The sequence below is a fragment of the Somniosus microcephalus genome, chromosome 32, assembly GCF_052327205.1.
Source record: "Somniosus microcephalus isolate GS21.2 chromosome 32, FLI_Smic_1.0, whole genome shotgun sequence".
NCBI classification, from domain to species: domain Eukaryota; kingdom Metazoa; phylum Chordata; class Chondrichthyes; order Squaliformes; family Somniosidae; genus Somniosus; species Somniosus microcephalus.
In genome coordinates, this window is record NC_141018.1 from 17,970,442 (window position 1) to 17,997,203 (window position 26,762).

General features: G+C 45.4%; 1 protein-coding gene across 2 annotated transcripts; it reads left to right on the forward strand.

Annotated features, from left to right (window-relative positions):
* The first annotated feature begins 6,499 nt into the window (after positions 1 to 6,499).
* On the forward strand, positions 6,500 to 24,654 carry LOC147097311 (sperm axonemal maintenance protein CFAP97D1-like). Of its 2 annotated transcripts, none has more exons than XM_085972177.1 (5): positions 6,500 to 6,660; positions 9,159 to 9,239; positions 10,966 to 11,084; positions 16,628 to 16,826; positions 22,591 to 24,654. In XM_085972177.1, the coding sequence occupies exons 1-5, from the start codon at positions 6,568 to 6,570 to the stop codon at positions 22,684 to 22,686; spliced, it is 588 nt and encodes a 195-aa protein (XP_085828303.1). In that variant the 5' UTR covers positions 6,500 to 6,567; the 3' UTR covers positions 22,687 to 24,654. The 2 variants fall into 2 exon arrangements, with proteins under 2 accessions (XP_085828303.1, XP_085828304.1); XM_085972178.1 differs by having other exon boundaries at positions 6,502 to 6,660; positions 16,643 to 16,826.
* Positions 24,655 to 26,762: the final 2,108 nt, after the last annotated feature.

Below are 26,762 nucleotides of genomic sequence, written 5' to 3' on the forward strand. Positions count from 1 at the left end.
CCAATGTCACCCGCATCCCGAAACAAATAATAAAGAACAAAGAGGCCAGTGAATGCAATCATTCAAAGGACCTTTTTCTTGTCACGGGTCAATGCCATGTTGATTTGTCGTCCCTTGGGGGTCCTTGGTTGCTACAGTGATGTTTTAAAACTGGGAAGTAATTGAATAGACTGGAAACCATTGCAAAAAAAAAGTACAACTGGTACCATAGAAACAAGACACTTGATCCAATTCAGCGGCTCGATCATCAATCCAGCAGCGACAGATGAAGATCTCCTCGGTGTCCTAGTGCTGGCTGTGTGCAGCATCGAGACTCTGCTGCCAGACAGACAATGCTGCAGAGTCTGGGGTACCGTACACAGCACTAGTGAAAAGGGAAATGGTGAACATTGGAAAATCGGGAATAAAACAATAACTTGCATTTATGTAGCGCCTTTAACATAGTAGCGTAATCAGACGAAAATTTGACACCGAGCCAAACAAGCAGGCTTTAGGACTACCGTGGTTGACATGGCCCTCGACTGTGTCCGTTCTATCTCCCGCACTCCTGCCCTCACCCCTGCCCCTCCCTCCTGGAAGCACGATAGGGTTCCCCTTGTCCTCACCTTTCACCCCACCAGCCTCCACATTCAATGGAATCGTTTATTATGTTGACTTTCTTATCTTCATTCTCAGTAATGGCACCACTAATATTCTTTAGGATTCCCACCTCTTCTCCCATTGGCCTCGCCTCTCCCTATCTCTGTAACCTCCTCCAGCCCTACAACCCTGCCGAAATCTCGGCGCCCCTCCAATCCTGGCCTCTTACGCATCCCCGATTTTCATCGTCCCACCATTGGTGGCCGTACCTTCAGCTGCCTGGGCCCTAAACTCTGGAATTACCTCCCTAAACCTTTCCGCCTCTCTACCTCTCTCTCCTCCTGTAAGACGCTCATTAAAACATACCTCTTGTCCTAATATCTCATGTGTCAAATTTTGATTGATAATGCTCTTGTGAAGCGCCTTGGGACATTTTACTATGTTAAAGGCGCTATATAAATGCAAGTTGCTGTTACTGTTATAGATTGAATTTCTTACCATTATGTTTTATGTCTGCAGTTATCGGACATCTTGCGTAATTACAGCATTTTGCAGCAATTTTTTATTTCCCAAAAGCATTTGCCACCCATGCAGGGATTTTAACATTTCTGTTATTTTCTTCCCTAAAATAAATGCAAAAGTGTCATATCTATAATATATTAAAAACAATTCATCTGTGCAACCTTGCTATCCACAAAGTCTTACTTCCTGTTGACATGTTTTTGTCACGCTTGTGTGTAAACTTTCTACATCATAAATCCCACTGTCCACATTTATACTGGAAACTGCCTATGTAAACTTGTCAAGCTGTAATTACACTTTTTCACCAGCGATGGCACTGTAGCTCAGCCAATACTGCGGAGAAACCCCTATACCACAACAAACTCTACTTCTCTGCTTCCCAAATTCTCATAAGTTTTGCATTTTACATATAAATAATAATATAAATTAAAAGTATTACTGTAACTAAAAACAAGGACAGAATTTATGACTTTAAACTAAGGATTGAATTATGCTTGCAAGCCCTGGTCCAATTATTCCCCACCATCTGACGTTCCCCTTCAGCTGAAGACTACACTTGATCTTGACTCCTATGAGCTATGTCACAGACAATTGACTAGATTTTACTATAAAGTCAAAAAGTTCCTGACCGAAGGACATTTTCACCAAATTCCACTGTATTTTTGTTGTGAGACCCTCATCCATGCTTTTGTTACCTTCAGACTCAACTATTCCAACGCTCTCCTGGCCGGACCTCACCTTCCACCCTTCGTAAACTTCAGCTCATCCAAAATTTGCTGCCCGTTTCCTAACTCGCACCAAGTCCTGTTCACCCATCACCCCTGTGCTCGCTGAATTACATTGGCTCCTGGTCCAGTAATGCCTCGAATTTAAAGTTCTCATCCTTGTGTTCAAATCCCTCCACAGCCTTGCCCCGCCCTAGCTCTGTAACCTCCTCCAGCCTGATAACCCTCCGAGATCTCTGCGTTCCTCCAATTCTGGCCTCTTGTACATCCGCACTTTCTATTGGCCCACCATTTGGCGGCCTGGTCCCTAAGCTCTGGAATTCCCTCCCTAAACCTCTCTACCTCTCCCTCCTCCTTTAAGATGCTCCTTAAAACCTACCTCTTCCTGTTCTATTATCAACTTCTGTGGCTCGGTATCAAAGTTTGTCTGATAACACTGAAGCGCCTTGGGACATTTTACTGCGTTAAGAACATAAGAACTGACATGAATCAGTCATTCATGAAAGAAAGACTTATGAAATAATACTGAGCGGCCTGCGGGTGGCGCTGTCCAGGGAGAGTATAAATACTCGGGCACAGGCCCAGCTTGCGCAGGACATTCTTAACAGGAACTAGTGAAGGACACAACTAGACCTCCATGTTGTAAAACAGTTGATTAAAGCTTTGTTTAACGCTTAGACCAAGTGCCTAGTAGTTTTCTTACGTCAAGAACACAAGAAGTAAGAGCAGGAGTCGGCCATACGGCCCCTCGAGCCTGCTCCGCCATTCAATAAGATCATGGCTGATCAACGACCTCAACTCCACTTTCCCGCCCGATCCCCATATCCCTCGATTCCCCTCGAGTCGCTGTATAAAGACAAGTTGTTGTTGTTGATACAGTAGACGAAGGTTCAATGGAGACAGTAAGCATAAGTGTTGGAGCAATCTGGAATTTTCATGTGCAATCTCTGAAGCCTCATAGCATGAACTGAGTTGACCTTCACAGTTGGCCCAGCCAGTTGAGGTGGACAGTATTGGTTGGGCTGTTGCAGTACATGGAGGAAAACTGGGCCATGGTCCCTTTCCACAACGTAAAGCACCTTCCTGGGCGGGCGGGAGAGAAGCGGGAGAGGAAGCAGCATTGACAGGATTCGTGGAGTTGCCTGTGAGCTGGAACATCCCGCTTTCCCCGAGTATAACATTTAAAGCAGATGGAGGGGAGTGTTGGTGAAGAGACAGTAGAGACCAAAATTAAACAACGTGTTGTTAGCACTAAGCTGTTACATTTAACAGCGAGCTCTTTGTTCCAAGGCTTGGGTGATACAGCATTTCATTGTCATTTCATATCCAGTACCCCAGTCTCCACTCCCCATCTCTCCTGGACATGGATGGCACCATTTCCATGCCATACTACGAGGTCTCACACATACTACAGCAACCATGTTCTGTGCCATCCTGCCACTTTACAATCAATGGTCTTTCTTCTCTCCATTTTTCCCTGGTCACTAATTATCCTGAAATGAGCGTCCGACCAAATATCCGCAGCATAACTAAGGCCGCCTATTTCCACCTCCGTAACATCGCCCGTCTCCGCCCTTGCCTCAGCTCATCCACTGCGGAAACCCTCATCCATGCCTTTGTTACCTCTAGGCTTGACTATTCCAACGCACTCCTGGCTGGCCTCCCACATTCTACCCTACGTAAACTTGAGGTCATCCAAAACTCGGCTGCCCGTGTCCTAACTCGCACCAAGTCCCGTTCGCCCACCACCCCTGTGCTCGCTGACCTACATTGGCTCCCGGTTAAGCAGCGCCTCGATTTCAAAATTCTCATCCTTGTTTTCAAATCCCTCCACGGCCTCGCCCCTCCCTATCTCTGTAATCTCCTTCAGTCCCACAACCCCACCCCCCCGAGATATCTGCGCTCCTCTAATTCTGCCCTCTTTAGCATCCCTGATTATAATCGCTCAACCATTGGTGGCCGTGCCTTCAGTTGTCTAGGCCCTAAGCTCTGTAATTCCCTGCCTAAACTCCTCCGCCTCGCTACCTCTCTTTCCTCCTTTAAGACGCTCCTTAAAACTACCTCTTTGACCAAACTTTTGGTCACCTGCCCTAATTTCTCCTTATGTGGCTCGGTGTCAAATTTTTTGTCTTATGATATACCAGTGAAGCACCTTGGTATGTTTTACATGAGCATGAGCAAGGTTTATGGCAGAAGAACCCAGTGTGTGTGAAACACGGGAGCAGGAGGAGGCCAGTCAGCTCAACGAACTTTTTCCGCCATTCAATTGGGTCATGGCTGATCTGTATCTCAGCTCCATATCCCTTGACACCCCTTACTTAACAAAAATCTATTGATCTGAGTCTTGAAAATGTCACTTGACCCAGCACCCACAGCCGTTTGAGAGGAAAAGTTCCAGATTTCCACCACCCTTTGTGTGAAAAAGTACTTCCTGATTTCACTCCTGAATAGCCTCGCTGTAATTTTAAGGTGATGCCCCCTTGTTCTGGATTTCCCCACCAGAGGAAATTGTTTCTCTGTAGCTACCCTATTGAATCGCTTACTCGTTTTAAATACCTCGATTAGATCACCCCTCAACCTTCTAAACTCAAGAGAATACGAGCCAAGTTTATGCAACCTGTCCTCATAATTTAATCCTCTGGGCCCTAGTATCATTCCGGTGAATCTGCGATGCACCTCCTCCTAGGCTTTACTGAGGTCCCGTGCCCAAAACGGAACGCAATACTCCAGATGGGGTCTGACCAAGGTTGCACAACTGAAGCATCACTTCCTCACTTTTGAATTCCAATCCCCTTCAGTGAAAGCCAACATTCCATTCGCCTTTTGGATTACTTATTGTACCCATGCACTAGCTTTTACTGAACATAAACACCTAAATCCCCTTGCTCCTCCACACCGTTAAGAAAATGTTCCAATCCGTCGTTCGCAAATCCAAAGCGGATGACTTTGGTGTGCCCTTTGTGTTTCTGATATAACCCACTGTGTTTCCTCGGTGTACATTTGGACTAGTATCCCACTGATTGAACTCTGCACACGGCCGAGCCCAGAAATTCCACACCCTTCTGGGGCAGAATTCGAGGAAAGAATCAGCAGGCGTAACAGGAGTTGGAGTGGAACTCGGACCTGATCTTAAATGCGTTGGAAGCAGTTCAGAGAAGGTTTACTAGACTAATACCTGGAATGGGTGGGTTGTCTTATGAGGAAAGGTTGGACAGGCTAGGCTTGTATCCGCTGGAGTTTAGAAGAGTAAGAGGTGACTTGATTGAAACTTATAAGATCCTGAGGGGTCTTGACAGGGTGGATGTGGAGAGGATGTTTCCTCTTGTGGGGGAATCTAGAACTAGGGGTCACTGTTTAAAAATAAGGGGTTGCCCATTTAAGACAGAGATGAGGAGAAATTTTTTCTCACAGAGGGTCGTGAGTCTTGGAACTCTCTTCCTCAGAGGGCGGTGGAAGCAGAGTCTTTGAATATTTTTAAGGCAGAGGTAGATAGATTCTTGATAAGCAAGGGGGTGAAAGGTTATCGGAGGTAGGTGGGAATGTGGAGTAATCAGATCAGCCATGATCTTATTGAATGGCGGAGCAGGCTCGAGGGGCCGAGTGGCCGACTCCTGCTCCTAATTCGTATGTTCGTATGGACATCTGACAGCAGGTATAGCATATTCCATGCGGAACACCTCCGTTCAGTCCGTAAGGGTGACCCCGAGCTTCCGGTCACCTGTCATTTTAATTCACCGCTCCACTCCCACTCAGACCTCACCGTCCTTGGCCTCTTGCATTGTTCCACGGAAGCTCAACGTAAACTCGAGGAACAGCACCTCATCTTCCGATTAGGCACTTTACAGCCTTCCGGACTCAATATCAAGTTCAACAATTTCAGATCATAACCTCGGCCCCTATTACATTTTTACTTATATTTTTTATCCACCCCTTTGTTTTGGTTTTTCCCTCCCCCCCCTTTTTTCTCTCTCCCACATGGCAGCTGTCTCCCATTCTGCCAGCGCATTTCACACCTAATCTGAGCCATCTTTTGTCTCCACTAATCCTATCACCATCTCGTCTGGTTTTGAATACCTCTTAATGTCTCTTCACTTCTTTTGTTCTCTCCCAGCCCTGCCTTTCGATCTATTTCATTTCCTTTCCAGTTTTGAAAAAGGGTTAGACCCGAAACGTCGACTCTAATTTCTCTCCACGGATGTTGCCTGGCCTGCTGAGTTTTTCCAGCATTTTCTGTTGTTATATAGCATATTCCAACTTGGGTTGGAACAACAACGCACCCTCTATGTCCTGGCAGCAGTTTGGGGGCATAGTGACGAGGGGCGGGGGGGCAGGCTAGCCATGAATACTGCTAGGTAGGTCTTAGATAGGCCCAGTGGTACCACAGTGACATCCAGAAATGACAGTCCATCCCTGGGGAAATCGATAGACATTGCATTGTTGCTGTTGGATCAAAAATAAAGGCTTTATTCTACTTACCCTCTTCGTCCTGACTAAGCCCCTGACTCCCCCCTCTCGGAGTGGTAGAATGCTGCTCCAAGATTTCATTGTGCACGTACAATGGTGGTGACTGAATTTGTTTTGCAACTGCACCTTAAATTAGGCACTGTTGAGGCACTAGGACCCAGGGGAAGTGGCTCCATGTGCGGTAACGTTCTGACTCACTGGGCAGCAAATCTATTCTGAACTATTTAGTAACTCAACACTGCAGGATCACATTCACATCTCTGGACATTGGGGTAAAATGCATCGAGCTTATCAACCCATCGTGCCAACCAGCAATAAGTATCTGCAGCAGAAATGGGACAAGGATGATTACCAAAAGCATAGGACAAAGGTCAGGAGGTGCTGAACATAGTAGAAAATATGAATACCGTATTAAAAATGTTTCATCTTTTGTTAATATCTTGTTACTGGTGTGCTTCTAGACTCTGAATTCTGTTGCATTTATTTATTAGTCTATCTCCCATGATGTTACTCAGTCAGTCTCTGCTGTGTTACAATCATCCCTTTCCTCTCCCTAACCCTCTGTCACTTAGCATACCCTTCCCTCACTGCCTCATAATCCTGTCTCTTGTTCCTCAGCTATTGCTGCATTCCTCCTGCCCTACAACTCTCCGAGCTCATAGAATCATAGAATGATGCAGCACAGAAGGCGGCCATTCGGCCCATCTTGCCTGTGCCGGCTCTTTGGTAAAGCTATCCAATTAATCCCACTCCGCTGCTCTATCTCCATAGACCTGTAATTTTTTATCCAATTCTCTTTTGAAAGTTATGATTGAATCTGCTTCCACCGCCCTTTCAGGCAGAGCATTCCAGATCACAACAGCTCGCTGCGTAAGAAAATGTTTCCTCCTCTCGCCTCTGTTTTTTTTGCCAATCACCTTAAATCTGTCTCCTCTGGTTACTGACCCTTCTGCCACTGGAAACAGTTTCTCCTTATTTACTTCATCCAAACCATTCATGATTTTGAACAACTCTGTCAAATCTCCTCTTAACCTCTGCTCTGAGGAGAACAACCCCAGCTTCTCCAGTCTGTCCACATAGCTGAAGTCCCTCATCCCTGGTCCCATTCTAGTAAATCTCCTCTGCACCCTCACCAAGGCCATGACATCCTTCCTAAGAACTCTGCACTCTTCCAATTCTGGCCTCTTGAGCATCCCCGATTTTAATCGCTCCACCATTGGTGGTCGTGCCTTCAGCTGTCTAGGCTCTAAGCTCTGGAATTCCCTCCCTAAACCTCTCCGCCTCTCTACCTCTCTCTCCTCCTTTAAGATGCTCCTTAAAACCTACCTCTTTGACCAAGCTTTTGGTCACATGTCCTAGTATCTCCTGACGTGGCTCAGCAACGCTGCTATGAAGCACCTTGGGACATTTACTACATTAAAGGCGCTATATAAATACAAGTTGTTGTTGTTGCTTTATCTCCAATTGCTTCTTGTCTATATATTGTATTGTCCATATAGGAAATAAGGTTTATGGAAGTGTGTGCCCTACGCAAGAATCTTAATATAAAATAGATATTCAAATTGATATGCAACTGGTTATTATCATTAAAGTCTGATGCACATGGAGACTCAGAGAGAGAGAAAAATACATGCTCATACAGACATGTACACAAATAGAGACATAAATGCACTCACATATATGCTCACAGAGAGGTACACATATACATGCAATTACAGAGAAATACATGCACTCTTGTGCATTTTTGCGTACTTAAAAAGAAAAACACTCATATACCTGTATATATATATAGACTAGCTGGGGGAGCTCGGCTTTGCCAGGGCTGTTTTGGGGCGGGCGGTTTAAATCGAGTGCCAGGCTTTGGGGCCCTGTCTGTGTCCCTTTGTGAATCTGGTGCCGGGCAACATTTTAAATCGAGTCCCAGGCTTTAGGGCCCTGTCTGTGTCCCTTTGTGAATCTGCTGCCGGGCAACATTTCTACCTTTTAATACCTTGAAAGATGAAAGTGAAAGTACTTATAAATATAAGAGGACAAAAAAGTACACACACAAATGTGCACTCATGTAGCAGTGCATTTGTACGCACCATATACCCATATGCAGCTAGAGAGACAGACACGCACAAAGAAACAACGCACCCTTAATAAGAGACAGACAAAATAGTCATACACAGAGACAGAGAACGATGCCTAGACATGAGTTAGGCAGACTCGTACTAATATATATAGAAAAACTCGTACAAACAAATACCAATTCACACTGGCATCTACAGGCAGTGATGTCAGGCCATGGCAGCTCAAACATTCGCTGACAGAAAGTTAAGGGGAAAACCCAGTGGCTTCTTCCATTGCTGCTACCACTCTTCTTCTTCTTAGGCAGTCCCTCGGAACCGAGGGTGACTTGCTTCCACATTAAAAATGAGTTCTCAGGTGACTGATGAGTCCAATGTGGGACCTACAGTCTCTGTCACAGGTGGGGCAGACGGTGGTTGAAGGGGCGGGTGGGTGGGGTGCTTGGGTTGACGTGCGCTCCTTGCGTTCGGCTTCCGCTTGCTCCCGGTGAAGAGACCCGAGGTGTTCGGCACCTTCCCAGATGCTTCTCCTCCACTGGCCTCAGCAGAGTCTCCCGCGGCTCCTCCAAGCCGTGCCGAGCCTGCCCTTTAAACGACAAGCTAAAAATGTTTGGGAGAGGCTGCGGATCTCCAATTTTTGTGGAACAGTAGAACGGCTCTGGTGCTGGAAGAGGATAGCCGTACTCTTCCACTCGAACAAATTCAGCCGCAGGAGCATTTTGCCGCACCAGTGCTGTCGGTGAAGCTTTCTTCTGCATGAAATATTTGACACCATGTTATAAGTGTCTTCCATCCACAGGTGCAAAAGGCCACAGCGGTTGTAGACACCAAAGGACCTCAGACTCCTGCACATCTTCAAGTCAAGCTAAAAACACTACAGGTATAATGTGCGACATCATTTTTTTTAAAATTCAATTCAATTCAATTTTATTTGTCATATATGCAGCAGACGTGTGTACTGCACAATGAAATGTTGATAGAGGAGCTCGTAAAACAGCAGCCATACAGGTCGGCGCTGATGTCATAAATTCAGTCCCACGTTGTGGGCATCGCCGGCAATTTGTTGCCCGTCCCCAGTTGCCCTGAGGTTTGATACCACTGAGGGGCCTGCAAGGCAACTTCAGAGGGCACGTTGGCGTGGGACTGGAGTCACATATAAACCCAGACTGGGTAAGGGCAGCAGGTTATGGGGAGCGGGCAAGGGGAAGTGGCTTTGAGCCCAAGATCAGCCATGATCTTATTGACTGGCGGAGCAGGCTCCAGGGGACCAAGTGGCCTATTCCTGCTCCTATTTTCTTATGTTTCCTTCCCCAAAGGGCATCAGTTTGGATTTTATGATAATCCAACAGCTTCATGGTCACTTTTACTGAAACCAACTTTTTTATTTTCCCCAGATTTTTTCTTTTAAACTGAATTCAAATTCTCAAACTGTGAACTCATGTTCTGCTGCATTACTAGTCCAGTAACATAACCACTACATTAATTACCATGTCCCATCTCCAGTACAGATTCCAAATGTCACAGACAACAGACCATGAAGTCATTTTTTAAAGGCTCTGCTCCCAATGTGGAGCCTTTCTCGGGAATGCTGTGACCTGTGCTGCCATCTAATGAAGTCCCACACTGGCACCAGATGTTCTCTTCCCTAATCCAAGGGCACTATGGTCAATTGTATTATTCACCCTGACTGAGATTAACTGTCTCAGCAGAGGCCAGGGGTTGAAACTGGGATCTTCCAGAACTGTTTTAACGCCTCGATTTTAAAATTCTCATCCTTGTTTTCAAATCCCTCCGCGGACTAACCCCCTCCCAATCTCTGTTACCTCCTTCAGCTTTACAACCCTCCGTGATCTCTGCGCTCCTCCAATTCTGGACACTCGCGCCTCCCCGATTTTCTTCGCTCCACCATTGGCGGCCGTGCCTTCAGCTGCCTGGGCCCTAAGCTCTGGAATTCCCTCCCTAAACCTCTCTGTGCCTCTCTCTTCTCCTTTAAGACGCTCTTTAAAAACCTACCTCTTTGACCAAGCTTTTGGTCACCTGTCCTGAAAGCTCCTTATGTTAAAGGCACTATATAAATGCAAGTTGTATGGCAAGTTGTACGGCTCACCACTCACTGCATTGGTCAAATAAGTGATCAAGTGATCTGCGGGTCCAATTCTTCAAGATGCACCATGGAGTGGGCCAACTGGGATCTTGGGCAGTTTTTATTGACTGCGGTTGACAGAATCAAGAGTCAGGCAAAGTTCAATATAAACATCGGCAGGACAGTGAACGACAGCACCAACACGCTGTGTCATGGAGTGGGGATGCTGAGGCGCACACCCACAGCCCCCTACACATTGAACTCCTGTCTTTAACTGTGCTGTCATATGGAGACAGCAAAGAGAAGCAAGACACTTGGGAGCTGGTTGCCCGCCTGTTCATTTGATCACAAGTGGTCGGTACGCGGCGGACTAGAACAGGGGAGGAAACAAGTTCCAAACAGAGAGGTAAAGTCTCTCGTGAGTGTTATATTTTGTTGGTGAACTCAACGGTAATTAGCCCGAAAGTCTGCAGAGAATGCAGGCGCGTTGAATGTAGCTGATGACTGACTGTCCTTTCTTCAGATACAGAAAGAGCGTTTGGCCATTATCACAAGAGACAATCAGATCCTTTCCTCCAAATTAGCTGGCATCATGAGATCCAACGGGACGGTGGAGAATTGGAATAACTACGCATATAAAAGGTACAGAAATTAGCGGGGGGGCAGAGAAGGCTTAATATTTGGGTTCTTATTAAGGCAATCGGAAAGTTTCTGCCAACAGGCGTTGCGTTGAGTGGTGTTCACTGACAGCCTCTAACGTCCAATTCATTACACTTAAAAAAAGAGAAGGACTTCCATTTATGTAGCACCTTGCACGACCTCAGGACGTCCCAAAGTGCTTTACAGCCAATTAAATACATTTGATGTGGAGTCACTGTTGTAATGTAGGAAACGCAGCAGCCAATTTGCACACAGCAAGCTCCCACAAACAGCAATGTGATAATAACCGGATAATCTGTTTTGGTAATGTTGGTTGTAGGATCATTATTAGCCAGTGACATCTAAAGTCTCATGGACACATGCTAGATGCACTTCATTTATATAAATAGCTTATACACAGCGGATTGCTTTAACTCATTAAAGATCATTTATAGCAATGATGATCTGGATTACACTGTCTGAGAGGTCGGTGGAAGTGGTTTCAATAGTAACTTTCAAAAGGGAATTAGATCTCTACTTAAAAACTTTGCAGGGCTATGGGGAAAGAGCAGGGATAGTGGGACTAATTGGTAGCTCTTTCAGAGAGCCGGCACAGGGACAATGGGCCAAATGACCTCCTTCTGTGCTGTATCATTCTATGATTCTATGAACAGGTTCCTGTCAGCTTTCACCATTTAATAACAGCTCGTGTGGTGATTATAGTGTGCAACATAAGATACTGGATAGACTCCTGATAGCATGACGACAAGACAGATGATTGGCAAAGGTCTATGTGGGCCCCAAAAAAGAGCCTGAATGACAAGACCAGCTGGATGGCCTGAAATTACATTACTTGTCTTTCTTAATTAATTATCTGGATGTGGGCGCCATTGGCAAGGCCGGCATTTATTGCCCATCACTATTTGCCCTTGAGAAGGTGGTGGTGAGCCGCCTTCTTGAACCGCTGCAGTCCGTGTGATGCAGGTACTCCCACAGTGCTGTTAGGGAGGGAGTTCCAGGATTTTGACCCAGCGACGATGAAGGAACGGACAATATATACGGAGGTAGAGCTGGAGGAGCCTCAGCCCTTGCTCTTGACCAACAGGTTCGAGGTTCTTACTCCCGGGGGGGACAGGAGCAGGGACTGCAGGGAGGATGAGCAACCTGGTCACAGCACCGTGGAACGGGGGGCCATTCAAGAGGGGGGAGTAAATAGAAATGTTGTAGTGGTAGGGGATAGTATTATTAGGGGGATAGGTAGAGTTCTCTGCAGCCGAGAGCGAGAGTCCCGAAGACTGTGTTGCCTACCCGGTGCCAGGGTTAAGGACATCTCCTCTGGGCTGGAAAGAAACTTGCAGTGGGAGGGGGTGGATCCAGTTGTCGTGGTCCATGTTGGTACAAACGACGTAGATAGGACTAGGAAGCCGGTTCTGTTAAAGGAGTATGAGCAGCTAGGGGTCAAATTAAAAAACAGGACCTCAAGGGTAATAATCTCTGGATTATTACCTGAGCCACGAGCGAATTTGGCTAGGACAAATAAAATTAGAGAGTTAAATGCGTGGCTCAAAGACTGGTGTGGGAGAAATGGGTTTTGCTTCCTGGGACACTGGCACCAGTACTGGGGCAGGAGGGAGCTGTTCCATTGGGACGGGCTTCACTTGGCCAGTGCTGGGACTAGAATCCTGGTGAATCATATAACTAGGGCTGTAGAGAGGGCTTTAAACTAACTAGTGGGGGGGAGGTTCCTAGAGAGCAAATAATAAAAATGACAACAGAGAAGGTCATAGACTTAGGTACCAGTGGGGAAATTAAAAACCAGAGCGTGTCAGGAAGGGGCAGAAGGTATGGAGTAAAAGGTAAAGTAATAAAAAGGGCAAAAGCAGGAACTAAGTGTCACAAAACATATTTGAAAGTTCTCTATCTGAATGCACGTAGCATTCGTAACAAAATAGACGAGTTAATGGCACAAATAACTACATATGGGTATGATCTTGTGGCCATTACAGAAACATGGCTGCAGGGTGACAATGCCTGGGAATTAAACATACCAGGTTATTTAATGATCAGGAAGGACAGGCAGGAAGGAAGGGGAGGTGGGGTGGCTATGTTAATAAAGGAAGGAATCACTGTAATACAGAGAAATGATATTCGGTCAAAAGATCAGGATAATGAAACAGTTTGGGTGGAGGTAAGGAATAATAAGGGGAAAAAAACACTAGTGGGCGTAGTCTATAGGCCTCCGAACAGTTGCAACTCTGTTGGACGGAGTATCAATCAGGAAATAGTTGAGGCTTGTAATAAGGGAGCATCTATAATTATGGGGGATTTTAACTATCATATTAATTGGACAAATCAAATTGGGCAGGGTTGCCTTGAGGATGAGTTCATTGAGTGTATTAGGGATGGGTTTCTTGAGCAGTATATAACTGAACCGACCAGGGGGCAAGCAACCTTAGATCTGGTCCTGTGTAACGAGACAGGATTAATTAAAAATGTCCTAGTAAAGGATCCCCTTGGAATGAGTGACCATAACATGGTTGAATTCCATATTCAATTAGAGGGTGAGAAGGTTGGATCTCAAACAAGCGTGCTAAGCTTGAATAAAGGAGACTATGAAGGTATGAGAGCGGAATTGAGTAGAGTGGATTGGGAAAATAGATTAAAGGGTAAGACGATACATGATCAGTGGTGTACAGTTAAGGAGTTATTTTACAACTTCCAAAAAATATATATTCCACTGAGAAGAAAAGGGTGTAAAAGAAAAGACAGCCATCCGTGGCTAAGTAAAGAAATTAAGGATAGTATTCGACTAAAAATAAGGGCATATAAGGTAGCCAAATCTAGTGGGAGGATAGAGGATTGGGAAAACTTTAAAAGACAGCAAAAAATAACAAAAAGATTGATTAAGAAAGGGAAGATAGATTATGAAAGTAAATTAGCAAAAAATATAAAAACAGATAGTAAGAGTTTTTATAGTTATATAAAAAGAAAAAGGGTGGCTAAAGTAAATGTTGGTCCCTTAGAGGATGAGACCGGGAAATTAATGGTGGGAAATATGGAGATGGCAAAAACACTGAATGAATATTTTGTATCAGTCTTTACAGTAGAAGGGCAGCACGGTGGCATAGTGGTTAGCACTGTTGCCTCACAGCGCCAGGGACCCGGGTTCAAATCCGGCCTCGGGTGACTGTCTGTGTGGAGTTTGCACATTCTCCCCGCGTTTGCGTGGGTTTCCTCCGGGTGCTCCGGTTTCCTCCCACAGTCCAAAGATGTGCGGGTTAGGTTGATTGGCCATGATAAAAATTGACCCTTAGTGTTAGGGGGGATTAAATACGTGGGGTTACGGGGATAGGGCTTGGGTGGGATGGCTGTCGGTGTAGGGACCGGGTGCTAGGGTTTGGATGATCAGCCATGATCTCGTTGAATGGCGGAGCAGGCTCGAAGGGCCGAATGGCCTACTCCTGCTCCTATCTTCTATGTTTCTAAGACACTAAGAATATCCCAACACTGGACAAACAGGGGGCTATAGGGGGGGAGGAGCTAAACACGATCAAAATCACTAAGGAAGTGGTACTCGGTAAAATAATGGGACTCAAGGCGAATAAATCACCTGGACCTGATGGCTTACATCCTAGGGTCTTGAGGGAAGTGACGGTAGGGATTGTGGATGCATTGATAATAATTTTCCAAAACTCCCTGGACTCAGCAAAGGTCCCGGCAGACTGGAAAACTGCTAATGTAACGCCCTTATTTTAAAAGGGCAGTAGACAGAAGGCTGGAAACTATAGACCGGTTGGCCTAACATCTGTGGTAGGTAAAATATTGGAGTCCATTATTAAGGAAACAGTAACAGGACATTTGGATAATCATAATTTAATAGGACAAAGTCAGCATGGTTTTATGAAGGGGAAGTCATGTTTGACAAATTTGCTGGAGTTCTTTGAGGAAGTAACATATAGGGTGGATAAAGGGGAACCAGTGGACGTAGTGTATTTAGGCTTCCAAAAGGCATTTGACAAGGTGCCACACAAAAGATTATTGCTTAAGATAAAAAAATCACAGGATTGGGGGTAATATTCTGGCATGGATAGAGGATTGGCTATCTAACAGAAGGCAGAGAGTTGGGATAAATGGTTCATTCTCGGACTGGCAATCAGTAACTAGTGGTGTTCCACAGGGGTCAGTGCTGGGACCCAACTCTTTACAATCTATATTAACAATTTGGAGGAGGGGACCAAGTGTAACATATCAAAGTTTGCAGATGATACTAAGATGGGAGGGAAAGTAGTGAGTGAGGAGGACATAAAAAACCTGCAAGGGGACATAGACAGGCTAAGTAAGTGGGCAGAGATTTGGCAGATGGAATACAATACTGGAAAGTGTGAGGTTATGCACTTTGGCAGGAAAAATCGTTGAGCAAGTTATTATCTTAATGGCAAGAAACTGGAAAGTACTGAAGTACAAAGGGATCTGGGGGTCCTGGTGCACGAAACTCAAAAGGTTAGTATGCAGGTGCAGCAAGTGATTAAGAAGGCCAATGGAATGTTGGCTTTCATTGCTAGGGGGATAGAATATAAGAATAGGGAGGTATTGCTTCAGTTGTACAAGGTATTGTTGAGACCGCACCTGGAATACTGCATACAGTTTTGGTGTCCATACTTAAGAAAAGACATACTTGCTCTCGAGTCAGTACAAAGAAGGTTCACTCGGTTAATCCCAGGGATGAGGGGATGGACATATGAGGAGAGGTTGAGTAGATTGGGACTCTACTCATTGGAGTTCAGAAGAATGAGAGGCGATCTTATTGAAACATATAAGATTGTGAAGGGGTTGGATCGGGTGGATGCGGGGAGGATGTTCCCGATGATGGGTGAAACTAGAACTAGGGGGCATAGTCTTAGAATAAGGGGCTGCTCTTTCAAAACTGAGATGAGGAGGAACTACTTCACTCAGAGGGTGGTAGGTCCATGGAATATGCTGCCCCAAAAAGCTGTAGAAGCTACATCATTACATAAATTTAAAACAGAAATAGGCAGTTTCCTAGAAGTAAAGGGAATAAAGGGTTATGGGGAGTGGGCAGGAATTTGGACATGAGTCTAGGTTCGGATCGGTCATGGCCCTGTGGGTAGCGGAGCGGGTCCAGGGGCTGTGTAGCCTGATCCTGCTCCTATTTCGTGTGTCTAATTCTGTTAGATTCAGGAGATGGTTCTGTGACAGTAGATTGGCGGATAGGATCAGATCAGCCATGATCTTATTGAATGGCGTAGCAGGCTCGAGGGGCCGATTGGCCTACTCCTGCTCCTATTTCTTATGTTCTTATTTCCAAGTCAGGATGGTGTGTGACTTGACGGGGAACTTGGAGGTGGTGGTGTTCCCATGCGCCCGTTGCCCTCGTCCTTCTAGGTGGCGGAGGTCGCGGGTTTGAGGTGCTGCTGAAGAAGCCTTGGCGAGTTGCTGCAGTGCGTCCTGTGTGTTGCTACCTTCTTATTTAATTATTTTTTTGCCCTTTACTCTTTTGATGTCATCCCTTAACTGATATTGTCTAGTATCCTTCCATACAGTCTGAATGCAGAGAAGCGTCAGAGGGAGCTCATGCAGATATCACGAGAGAACCAGGCCATTCTTCACCGCATCACGCACTGCGAATCGGAATATAACCGGAGCAGGCTGCAAGAGGAATGGGAGAAAGCGGAGAGAGTGCAAAAAGATATTGCTCGTTATCCACGTGGGTTAAACACTGAGCAGGTAAGAAAGACACTGGGTGAGAATATGGAATTTTCTATCACAGGGAGCAGTTGAGGCAAATACCATAGATGCATTTAAGGGGAAGCTAGATAAGTACATGAGGGAGAAAGGAATAGAAGGATATGCTGATAGGGTGAGATGAAGTAGGGTGGGAGGAGGTCCATGTAAAGCATGCTGGGCTGAATGGCCTGTTTCTGTGCTGTAAATTCTATGTAACTGTGAGACTCTGAGATCCTATGGCAGGTTCAGAGAGGAGACCCTGAGATCTAAGATCCCACAGCAGGTTCAGAGATAAGAAAAAGATTGAGATCCCATGACATGTCCAGCGAGGAGCGAGAGAGTGAAACTCTTGTCACTTATAATCCTGGAGAGGGAGTTACACTGATGCTGACATGTTTTCTTGCCAAAGCTTCTAAGATGAGCACCTAGATTAAGCGGTTGATGATGAACAAGATTGGTACATAGCATTGGACATGGGCATCTAGAAACTCAAGGTGGTTCACTCGGTTGATTCATGAGATGAAGGGGTTGTCTTATGAAGAAAGGTTGAACAGGTTGGGCCTATACTCATTGGAGTTTAGAAGAATGAGAGGTGATCTTATTGAAACATATAAAGATACTGAGGGGGCTCGACAAGGTAGATGCAGAGAGGATGTTTCCCCTCGTGGGGAAATCTAGAACTCGGGGGCATAGTTTCAGAATAAAGGGTCGCCCATTTAAAACTGAGATGAGGAGGAATTTCTTCTCTCAGAGGGTCATAACTCTGTGGAATTCTCTGCCCCAGAGAGCTGTGGAGGCTGGGTCATTAAATATATTTAAGGTGGAGATAGACAGATTTTTGAACAATAAGGGAGTCAAGGGTTATGAGGAGTGGGCAGGGAAATGGAGCTGAGCCCAAGATCAGATCAGCCATGATCTCATTAAATGGCGGAGCAGGCTCGAGGGGACAAATGGCCTACTCCTGCTCCTATTTTTTACGTTCTTATGTTGACATCTTGCAAAATGTCTCCCCTACACGCTGAAGGCAGATGTTCATCAAGTAGCTGATGTTGAAAGTCTGAGGCTTTAACATCAGCTGCTGGAAAGTGTGAGCTAGATATGACCTTGTACTCATATATTTATGGTTCACTGCCTACCTTGACTGGGTTGCAGACTGGCTAGTAGTTGTTGCTGAAGCTCCGCACAGCCAACTGGAGAACATAAGAAATAGGAACAGGAGTCGACCATTCGGCCCTTTGAGCCTGCTCCGCCATTCAATAAGATCATGGCTGATCTTCTACCTCATCTCCACTTTCCTGCACTATCCCCATATCCCTTGATTCCCTTAATATCCAAAAATCTATCAATCTCTGTCTTGAATATACTCAATGACTGAGCCTCCACAGCCCTCTGGGGTAGAGAATACCAAAGATTCACCACCCTCTGAGTGAAGAACTTTCTCCTCATCTCAGTCCTAAATGGCCGACCCCTTATTCTGAGACTGTGACCCTTGGTTCTAGACTCCCCAGCCAGGGGAAACATCCACTCAGCATCTACCCTGTCAAGCCCTGTAAGAATTTTATATGTTTGAATGAGATCACCTCTCATTCTTCTAAACTCTAGGGAATATAGGTTAGTCTCCTCAATTTCTCCTCAATCCCCCCATCCCAGGAATCTTCGTTGCACTCCCTCCAAGGCAAATATATCCTTCCTTAGGTAAGGAGACCAAAACAGGGCATAGTACTCCAAGTGTGGTCTCACCAAGGCCCTATATAATTACAATAAGACTTCTTTACTCTTATATTCCAATTCTTTTGTAATGAAGGCTAACATACCATTTGCTTTCCTAATTGCTTGCTGTACCTGCATGTTAACTTTCAGTGATTCTGAATCCTTATGTTCTTATGATTCATTTACAAGGACACCCAGGTCCCTCTGAACACCAACGTTTCCCAATCTCTCACCATTTAAAAATATTCTGCTTTTCTATTTTTCCTAGCAAAGTGAATAACTTTAAATTTCGCCACATTATTTCCATCTGCCATGTTCTTGCCCACTCACTTAACCTGTCTATATCCCTTTGCAGCCTCTTTGTGTCCTCCTCTTACTTACTTTCCCACCTAGCTTTGTATCATCAGCAAACTTGGATACATTACACTCGGTCCCCTCATCTAAGGCATTAATATAGATTGTAAATTATATCCTCTTAACACTACAAGGTTTATTTTAGAGATAGATAATGACTTGAGCCCTGGTCAGGAACGGTGTACAGGCCTTTAACAATGTTAACACTCAACAGGAACGATCAAGAAAAGAAAACAATTCCCATATAATGGCTTCTACTTTGTATCAGCTGTGGCTCAGTGGGTAGCACCCTCAGACGCAGAGGTTGTGGGTTCTAAATCCCACTCCAGGGACTTGAGCACAAAAATCAAGGCTGACACACCCAGTGCAGTACTGAGGGAGTGCTGCACTGTCAGAGGTGCCGTCTTTTGGATGAGACGTTAAACCGAGTCACCGTCTGTTCTCTCAGGTGAATGTAAAAGATCCCACGGCACTATATCGAAGAAGAGCAGGGGATTTATCCCCGGTGTCCTTACCAATATTTATCCCTTAATCAACATCACAAAAACAGATGATCTCATCATCATCACATTGCTGTTTGCGGGAGCTTGCTGTGCACAAATTGGCTGCTGTGTTTCCTACTCTACAGCAGTGACTACACTTCAAAAGTACTTCATTGGCTGTAAAGCGCTTTGGGATGTCCAGTGGTCATGAAAGGCGCTATATAAATACAAGTCTTATAGAATCATAGAATGGTTACAGCACGGAAGAAGGCCATTCAGCCCGTCGAGCCCGTGCCGGTTCTCTGCACGAGCACTTCAGCTAGTCCCACTCCCCCGCCATTTCCCCGTAGCCCTGCAATTTTTTTTCCTTCAAGTACTTATCCAATTCCCTTTTGAAAGCCGTGATTGAGTCTGCCTCCACCACCCTTTCAGGCAGTGCATTCCAGATCCTAACCACTCGCTGAGTAAAAAGGTTTTTCCTCATGTCGCCTTTGGTTCTTCTGCCAATCACTTTAAATCAGTGTCCTCTAGTTCTCGACCCTTCCGCCAATGGGAACAGTTTCTCTATATCTACTCTGTCCAGACCCCTCATGATTTTGAACACCTCTATCAAATCTCCTCTCAACCTTCTCTGCTCTAAGGAGAACAAGCCCAGCTTCTCCAGTCTATCCACGTAACTGAAGTCTCTCATCCCTGGAATCATTCTCGTAAATCTTTTCTGCACCCTCTCTATGGCCTTCACATCCTTTCTAAAGTACGGTGCCCAGAATTGGACACAATACTCAGGTTGAGGCCGAACCAGTGTTTTATACAGGTTCATCATAATCTTCATGCTTTTGTACTCTATGCCTCTGTTCATGAAGCTCAGGATCCCTTAAGCTTTATTAACTGCTTTCTCAACCTGCCCTGCTACTTTGCATCCCGGTTAAGCAGTGCCTCAATTTCAAAATTCTCATCCTTGTTTACAAATCCCTCCATGGCCTCGCCCCTCCCTATCACTGTAATCTCCTTCAGCCCCACAACCCCCACCCACCCCCCCGCGAGATATCTGCACTCCTCTAATTCTGCCCTCTTGAGCATCCCTGATTATAATCGCTCAAACGTTGGTGGCTGTGCCTTCAGCTGCCTAGGTCCTAAGCTCTGGAATTCCCTGCCTAAACCTCTCGGCCTCTCTAACTCTCTTTTCTCCTTTACACGCTCACCTGCCCTAATTTCTCCTTATGTGGCTCGGTGTCAAATTTTTTGTCTTAAAATACTCCTGTGCAGCGCCTTGGGACGTTTTACTACATTACTATATAAGTACAAGTTGTTGTTGTTCTTGTTGCCGCCTTCAACGATTTCTTAACAGAGATAATTACAGCGAGACTGCCACCACTTTTGCTCTAGGTACACGGGAGCAATTCAAATTAGGTGCATCTTGCACTCTCTCATGTAAACATCTTCACGTTGGCTCGCCCCTCTGGTAATGAGGGCTGCATTTCCCACAGTGCACAGCGAAGCAGAAAGCGCCCCGGCGATTGCACGGGCCGCGCGGCCTTGTGGGGGAAAACTGCCCCCCCCCCACCCCCCACCAACGCATGCGCATAGGCGTCCACTCGGCCAGAGAAAGTAGAGGCAAAAGTTTGAAGCGTTCTCGGGACCCGGGGACAGCCCGTCCGCACCGGGGAAACTGCAGCGGCTCCCAGAGCCCAAGAACCATCAGGCTCTTCTGTTATGCCCGAGATAATATTGATGGAATGATAACAAACTTTTAAATAGCCTGTTAATGTGTATATCGGTGAGCTTTCTGCAGAAAGTACTTGCATTCATGATAAGCACCTTATCAGGTGGCGCCAAGAGGCAACTCGGGCATTACATTTAAAGCGCAGTCACAACAAACATCCAATTTTACATTGAAATTACAGCACAGACACATTCCATTGGGCTGTTGTTTCTGCTCCACACAAGCCTCCTCCCACCCTACTTCATCTAAGCCCCTCAGCCAGCATAACCTTCTATTACTTTCTCCCTCATGTACTTATCCAGCTTCCCCCTTAAATGTATCTATACTATTCGCTTCAGCCGCTCCATGTGGTAGTAAGTTCCACATTCTCATCACTCTCTGGGTAAATAAGTTTCTCCTGAATTCCTTATTGGATTTATTAGTGACTATCTTATATTTATGACCCCTAGTTTTGAACTCACATACAAGTGGAAATATCTTCTCTACATCTAGTCTATCAAACCCCTTCATAATTTTGAATACCTGTTAGGAAAAAAAAAGACCTGCATATGGCACCTTTCACGACCACCGGACGTCTCAAAGCGCTTTACAGCCAATGAAGTACTTTTTGGAATAAAAAAGAGAAAATGCTGGAGAAACTCAGCAGGTCAGGCAGCATCTGTGAAGAGAGAAACAGAGTTAACGTTTCAGGTCGATGACCTTTTTGGAGTGTAGTCACTGTTGTAATGTAGGAAATACGGCAGCCAATTTGTGCACAGCAAGCTCCCACAAACAGCAATGTGATAATGACCAGACAATCTGTTTTTGTTATGTTGATTGAGGGATAAATATTGGCTCAGGACACCGGGGATAACTCCCCTGCTCGTCTTCGAAATAGTGCCATGGGATCTTTTACATCCACCTGAGAGGGCAGACGGGGCCTTGGTTTAACATCTCATCCAAAGGACGGCACCTCTGACAGTGCGGCACTCCCTCAGCACTGCACTGGGAGTGTCAGCCTAGATTTATGTGCTCAAGTCTCTGGAGTGGGAATTGAACCCACAACCTTCTGACTCAGAGGTAAAGATCTATGATCGAGTGGAGGACAGGAGTGATTAAATGATGAAAGTGATGACAGTGTAAGGCAAAAGGGGGTGATAATGGGACAAGTGAAGAAACAAAAGGTGGGTCCAAAGCAGGGCTGCCAACAATGTTCCCTGTAAACTGCGCGGCTTTTCCTATGTTAAGTTTTGTGCATGTGCGGAACTGTAAATGGGCTGCGCAGCCACTTAAAGGGGCCGCGCACCCAAAAAAAATTCCAGGGAACATTGGTTGCCAACCCTTCAGGATTGTCCTGGAGCCTCGAATTAAAGACACTACTTCCAGCAACCCTGGAGAAAAATTACTCCAGTAATGAACTGCGTAGCCACCTGGCATACAATGTAGTTAAAAAAATAATTAGTATGAATTTGTATTGATGTATTATGAAGAGAAATCTTGTTGTTATTTTCCACAGAAAAGTAGGAAGAAAGTGCGCATTAGAGAAGTCGATGGCTTGATGAGTGGTGACACCTCCAATGAAGTCCAAGAACAGAGAAGATTGCAGCAGTGAGGAGGGACCTCAACAACAGGGTGACCAGTTAAGAAGCAACCCCAGGCCCTTCTCCATCCAAATATCTCACTTCTGCTTTTCACCCAAATCTATACCGTTAGACACCACACAAATAACTTGTGGCGCATTCTTAGTGAAGTCTTTCAGATATTTTTGTTTTCTCTCTCTGCATTTCATCCTGCGCTGGGTTGAGGGGGCACTCACCAGAGGCTGCTCCACATGGATGACACCGATTTACATTCAACCCAACAGTGGATGGATGAGCCTGCAGTGGATTGGGTTCGTGATGCTCCTTGTTTTAACCTCACAGCAGTGGCACCATCCCATTGGACCGCTCTCACATTTCCTAAAGGTTTGATGTTTTTGTTGGGCCAAAAATAGTTGAATGCCATCAACTCCCTCCCTGCACACAACCTAAAACGCTTCGATCTGGCTTCCTGCCTCTCTTCCGCGATGTTGTCCGTGCCTGAGTGGCCTTGGCGAGGGGACATGCGGTGACAGAACCAGGGGTCACAGTCTAAAGATAAGGGGTAAGCCATTTAGGACTGAGATGAGGAGGAATTTCTTCACCCAGAGAGTGGTGAACCTGTGGAATTCTCTACCACAGAAGACAGTTGAGGCCAATTCATTAAATATATTCAAGAAGGAGTTAGATATATTTCTTAAGGCTAAGGGGATCAAGGATATGGGGAGAAAGCAGGGACAGGGTATTGAATTTTGATGATCAGCCATGATCGCATTGAATGGCGGAGCAGGCTTGAGGGGCCGAATGGCCTACTCCTGCTCCTATCTTCTATGTTTCTATGACCACTAGTTCCTTCAAATCCTTGCCCAACCCGCGGGCGCTGTAGGACATTGTTTAATCGACAGTGCCTCGATTTCAAAATTCTCATCCTTGTTTCCAAATCCTTCCATGGCCTCGCACCATCCTATTTCTGTAATCTCCTTCAGCCCCACAACCGCCCCGCGACCCCCCCCCGACCCCACCGAGATATCTGTGCTTCTCTTAATCTGCCCTCTTGAGCATCCCTGATTATAATCGCTCAACCATTGGTGGCCGTGCCTTCTGTTGCCTGGGCCCTAAGCTCTGGAATTCCCTGCCTAAACCTCTCCGCCTCTCTACCTCTCTATCCTCCTTTAAGACGCTCCTTAAAACCTACCTCTTTGACCAAGCTTTTGGTCACCTGCCCTAATTTCTCCTTATGAGGCTCGGTGTCAAATTTTTTCTCTTAAAATACTCCTGTGCAGCGCCTTGAGACATTTTACTACGTTAAAGGTGCTATATAAATACAAGTTGTTGTTGTTTTGATGACAATATTATGATTTAGTTTTAAGCTTCTTTAGTTTTGATTGGACTTCTCATTTAGAATGTTATGTTAGTAGTGCTGCCTCGGATGAAGGGACGATTGTTTTTCCAGTGGAGTAACACCTTTATTGGTTCAATCAAAAATAGGCACAATCTGAAATGCTTTTAAACCCCTTGCGGTCTGCTGTCACCCATCAACACTGTGCTCGCTGACCTACATTGGCTCCCGTCCCACCAACTCCTCGAATTGAAAATTCTCATCCTGTGTTTAAATCACTCCATGGCCTCACCAATCCCTATCCCACTAACCTCCTCCAGCACTACAACCCTCCAAGATCTCTGCACTCTCCCAACGATGGCCTCCTGGCCATTCCCGACTTCCTTCGCTCCACCATTGGCGGCCGTGCCTTCAGCTGTCTAGGCCCTAAGCTCTGGAATTCCCTCCCTAAACCTCTTTGCTTCTCCGCCTCTCTCTCCTCCTTTAAGACGCTCTTTAAAACCTACCTCTTTGACCAAGCTTTTGGTCACCTGCCCTAATTTCTCCTTATAATTTTAAAGACTATTAGGTCATCCATCAGCCTTTTCTTTTCCAGAGAAAAGAGCCCCAGCCTGTTTCGCCTTTCCTGATAAGTATATTTATTAATAAAAACCCCAATATTCAACCATGCTGTGTCTTATTGCACCTATGTACTATCATTCGGAACATACCTCCTGCACACATTGGTATGATGGCGTGGTATTTTCCACATTCTGATAGAACCAGGGGAATATGATGGGCATCCCACATGATCTCCAGTGGATAATGCCATTATTAGGAGGTGCATGTTAATTTTGAGCATGTTATCCCACTCATGGCATGAATAAAGATGCAGGTTTCAGACCATACGAGACATGCGCTTGAACATACCATCTTGTGCTGCAAGCTTAGGTTTCCTGTACTACATCTTCGATCTTTGTAAAAATCGGCTATTTCAGTGCAGAAATCGCTTGATAAAAACACAAAAGCCTTGATTTTAGTCCCTCGCGTTGTTGGTGTTACGGACTGAAGCAGCAGGGTTTTGGGAGTTTGGCTTCATCACTCAATAATCTGAACAAGATTTCTGAAACTTGATGACCCTGTTTTCCACACCATCCTCGGTTATAATCAGGAAGATCTTAATTGTTCATCTGAGCTATTGGAATTCTCAGCTATTATTTTTTTCCAACCAATTTTTTTCCCCCAGAAGATGTTGACTCATGCTTGGGATTTTAAAAAAAAATCATTCTTGGGATGTTGGCGTCGCTGGCAAGATCGGCATCTATTGTCCCATCCCTAGTTGCCCTAAGGTTTGAAACAACTGAGTGACTCGCTATAACAACCGAAAACGCTGGAAAAACTCAGCAGGCCAGGCAACATCCGTGGAGAGAGAAACAGAGTCAATGTTTCAGGTCGAAACCCTTCGTCAGAACTGAGAAAAAAGCAGGAAATGAAACAGATTAAAAGGCCAGTTTGGGGGCTGGGAAATGGGGGAGGGGATGGAAGAACAAAAGGGAAGGTCTGTGGGGGGTGAAGAGACACTAAGAGATATTCAAGGCGAGACGAGATGGTAATAGGACAAGTAAAGAGACAAAGGATGGCTCTAGATGAAGTGTGAAATGCGCTGGCAGAGTGAGAGACAGTTGCCATGTGGGAGAGAGAACAAGGAAAAGGCACAAACCAAAGGTGTGGATAAAAAATATATAAAAATATGATAGGGGCCGAGGTTATGATCTGAAATAGTTGAACTCGATATTGAGTCCGGAAGGCTGTAGAGTGACTCGCTAGGCCACTTCAGAGGGCAGTTTCTTAAGAGTTAACCACGTTGGTGTGGGACTGGAGTCACATACAGGCCAGACCGGGTAAGGACGGCAGGTTTCATTCCTTAAAGGACATTAGTGAACCAGTTTGGGTTTTTAACGTCAATTTGAATTTTAAATTTGAGGTGTTGGCGGGGAAGCAGGAGGCAATCTCGGCCAGCAATGACAGGTAATGGACGAGCAGGACTTGGTGTGTGGGATTGGATTGGATACAGGCAAAATACCTGTGGCTTCCAGTTTGCTGAGAAAATATGTATTTTCTATCAGTATATTCAGTTATGTAGTGTGATTAACACTACCAACTGACTTCAGTGGCAAATCAAGATTGATTCCTGTACCTAATTGAAATAGGGAGTGAGATAGAAAGAAAGACTTGCATTTCTATAGCGCCTTTCATGATCACCGGACGTCTCAAAGCGCTTTACAGCCAATGAAGTACTTTTTGAAGTGGAGTCACTGTTGTAATGTGGGAAGAGAGAGAGCATAGAGGAAGGTAATGAATATTCAGAACATAGGAACATGAGGAGGCCATTCAGCCCCTCGAGCCTGTTCCGCCATTCAATTAGATCATGGCTGATCTGTATCTTAACTCCATCTACCCGCCTTGGTTCCGTAACCCTTAATACCTTTGCTTAACAAAAATCCATCAATCTCAGTTTTGAAATTTTCAACTGACCCTCCCCCCAGTCTCAACAGCTTTTTGGGGGGATAGTGTTCCAGATTTTCACTGCCCTTTGTGTGAAGAAGTGCTTCCTGACATCACCCCTGATCGGCCTGGCTCTAATTTTAAGGTTATGCCCCCTTGTTCTGGACTCTCTCCACCAGAGGAAATGGTTTCTTTCTATTTACCTTATATAGAATATTGAGACACGACACATAATATCTATTAGATATGGATTCATAAGAGAAAGTCTACGTCCCTAATCGCTCCACG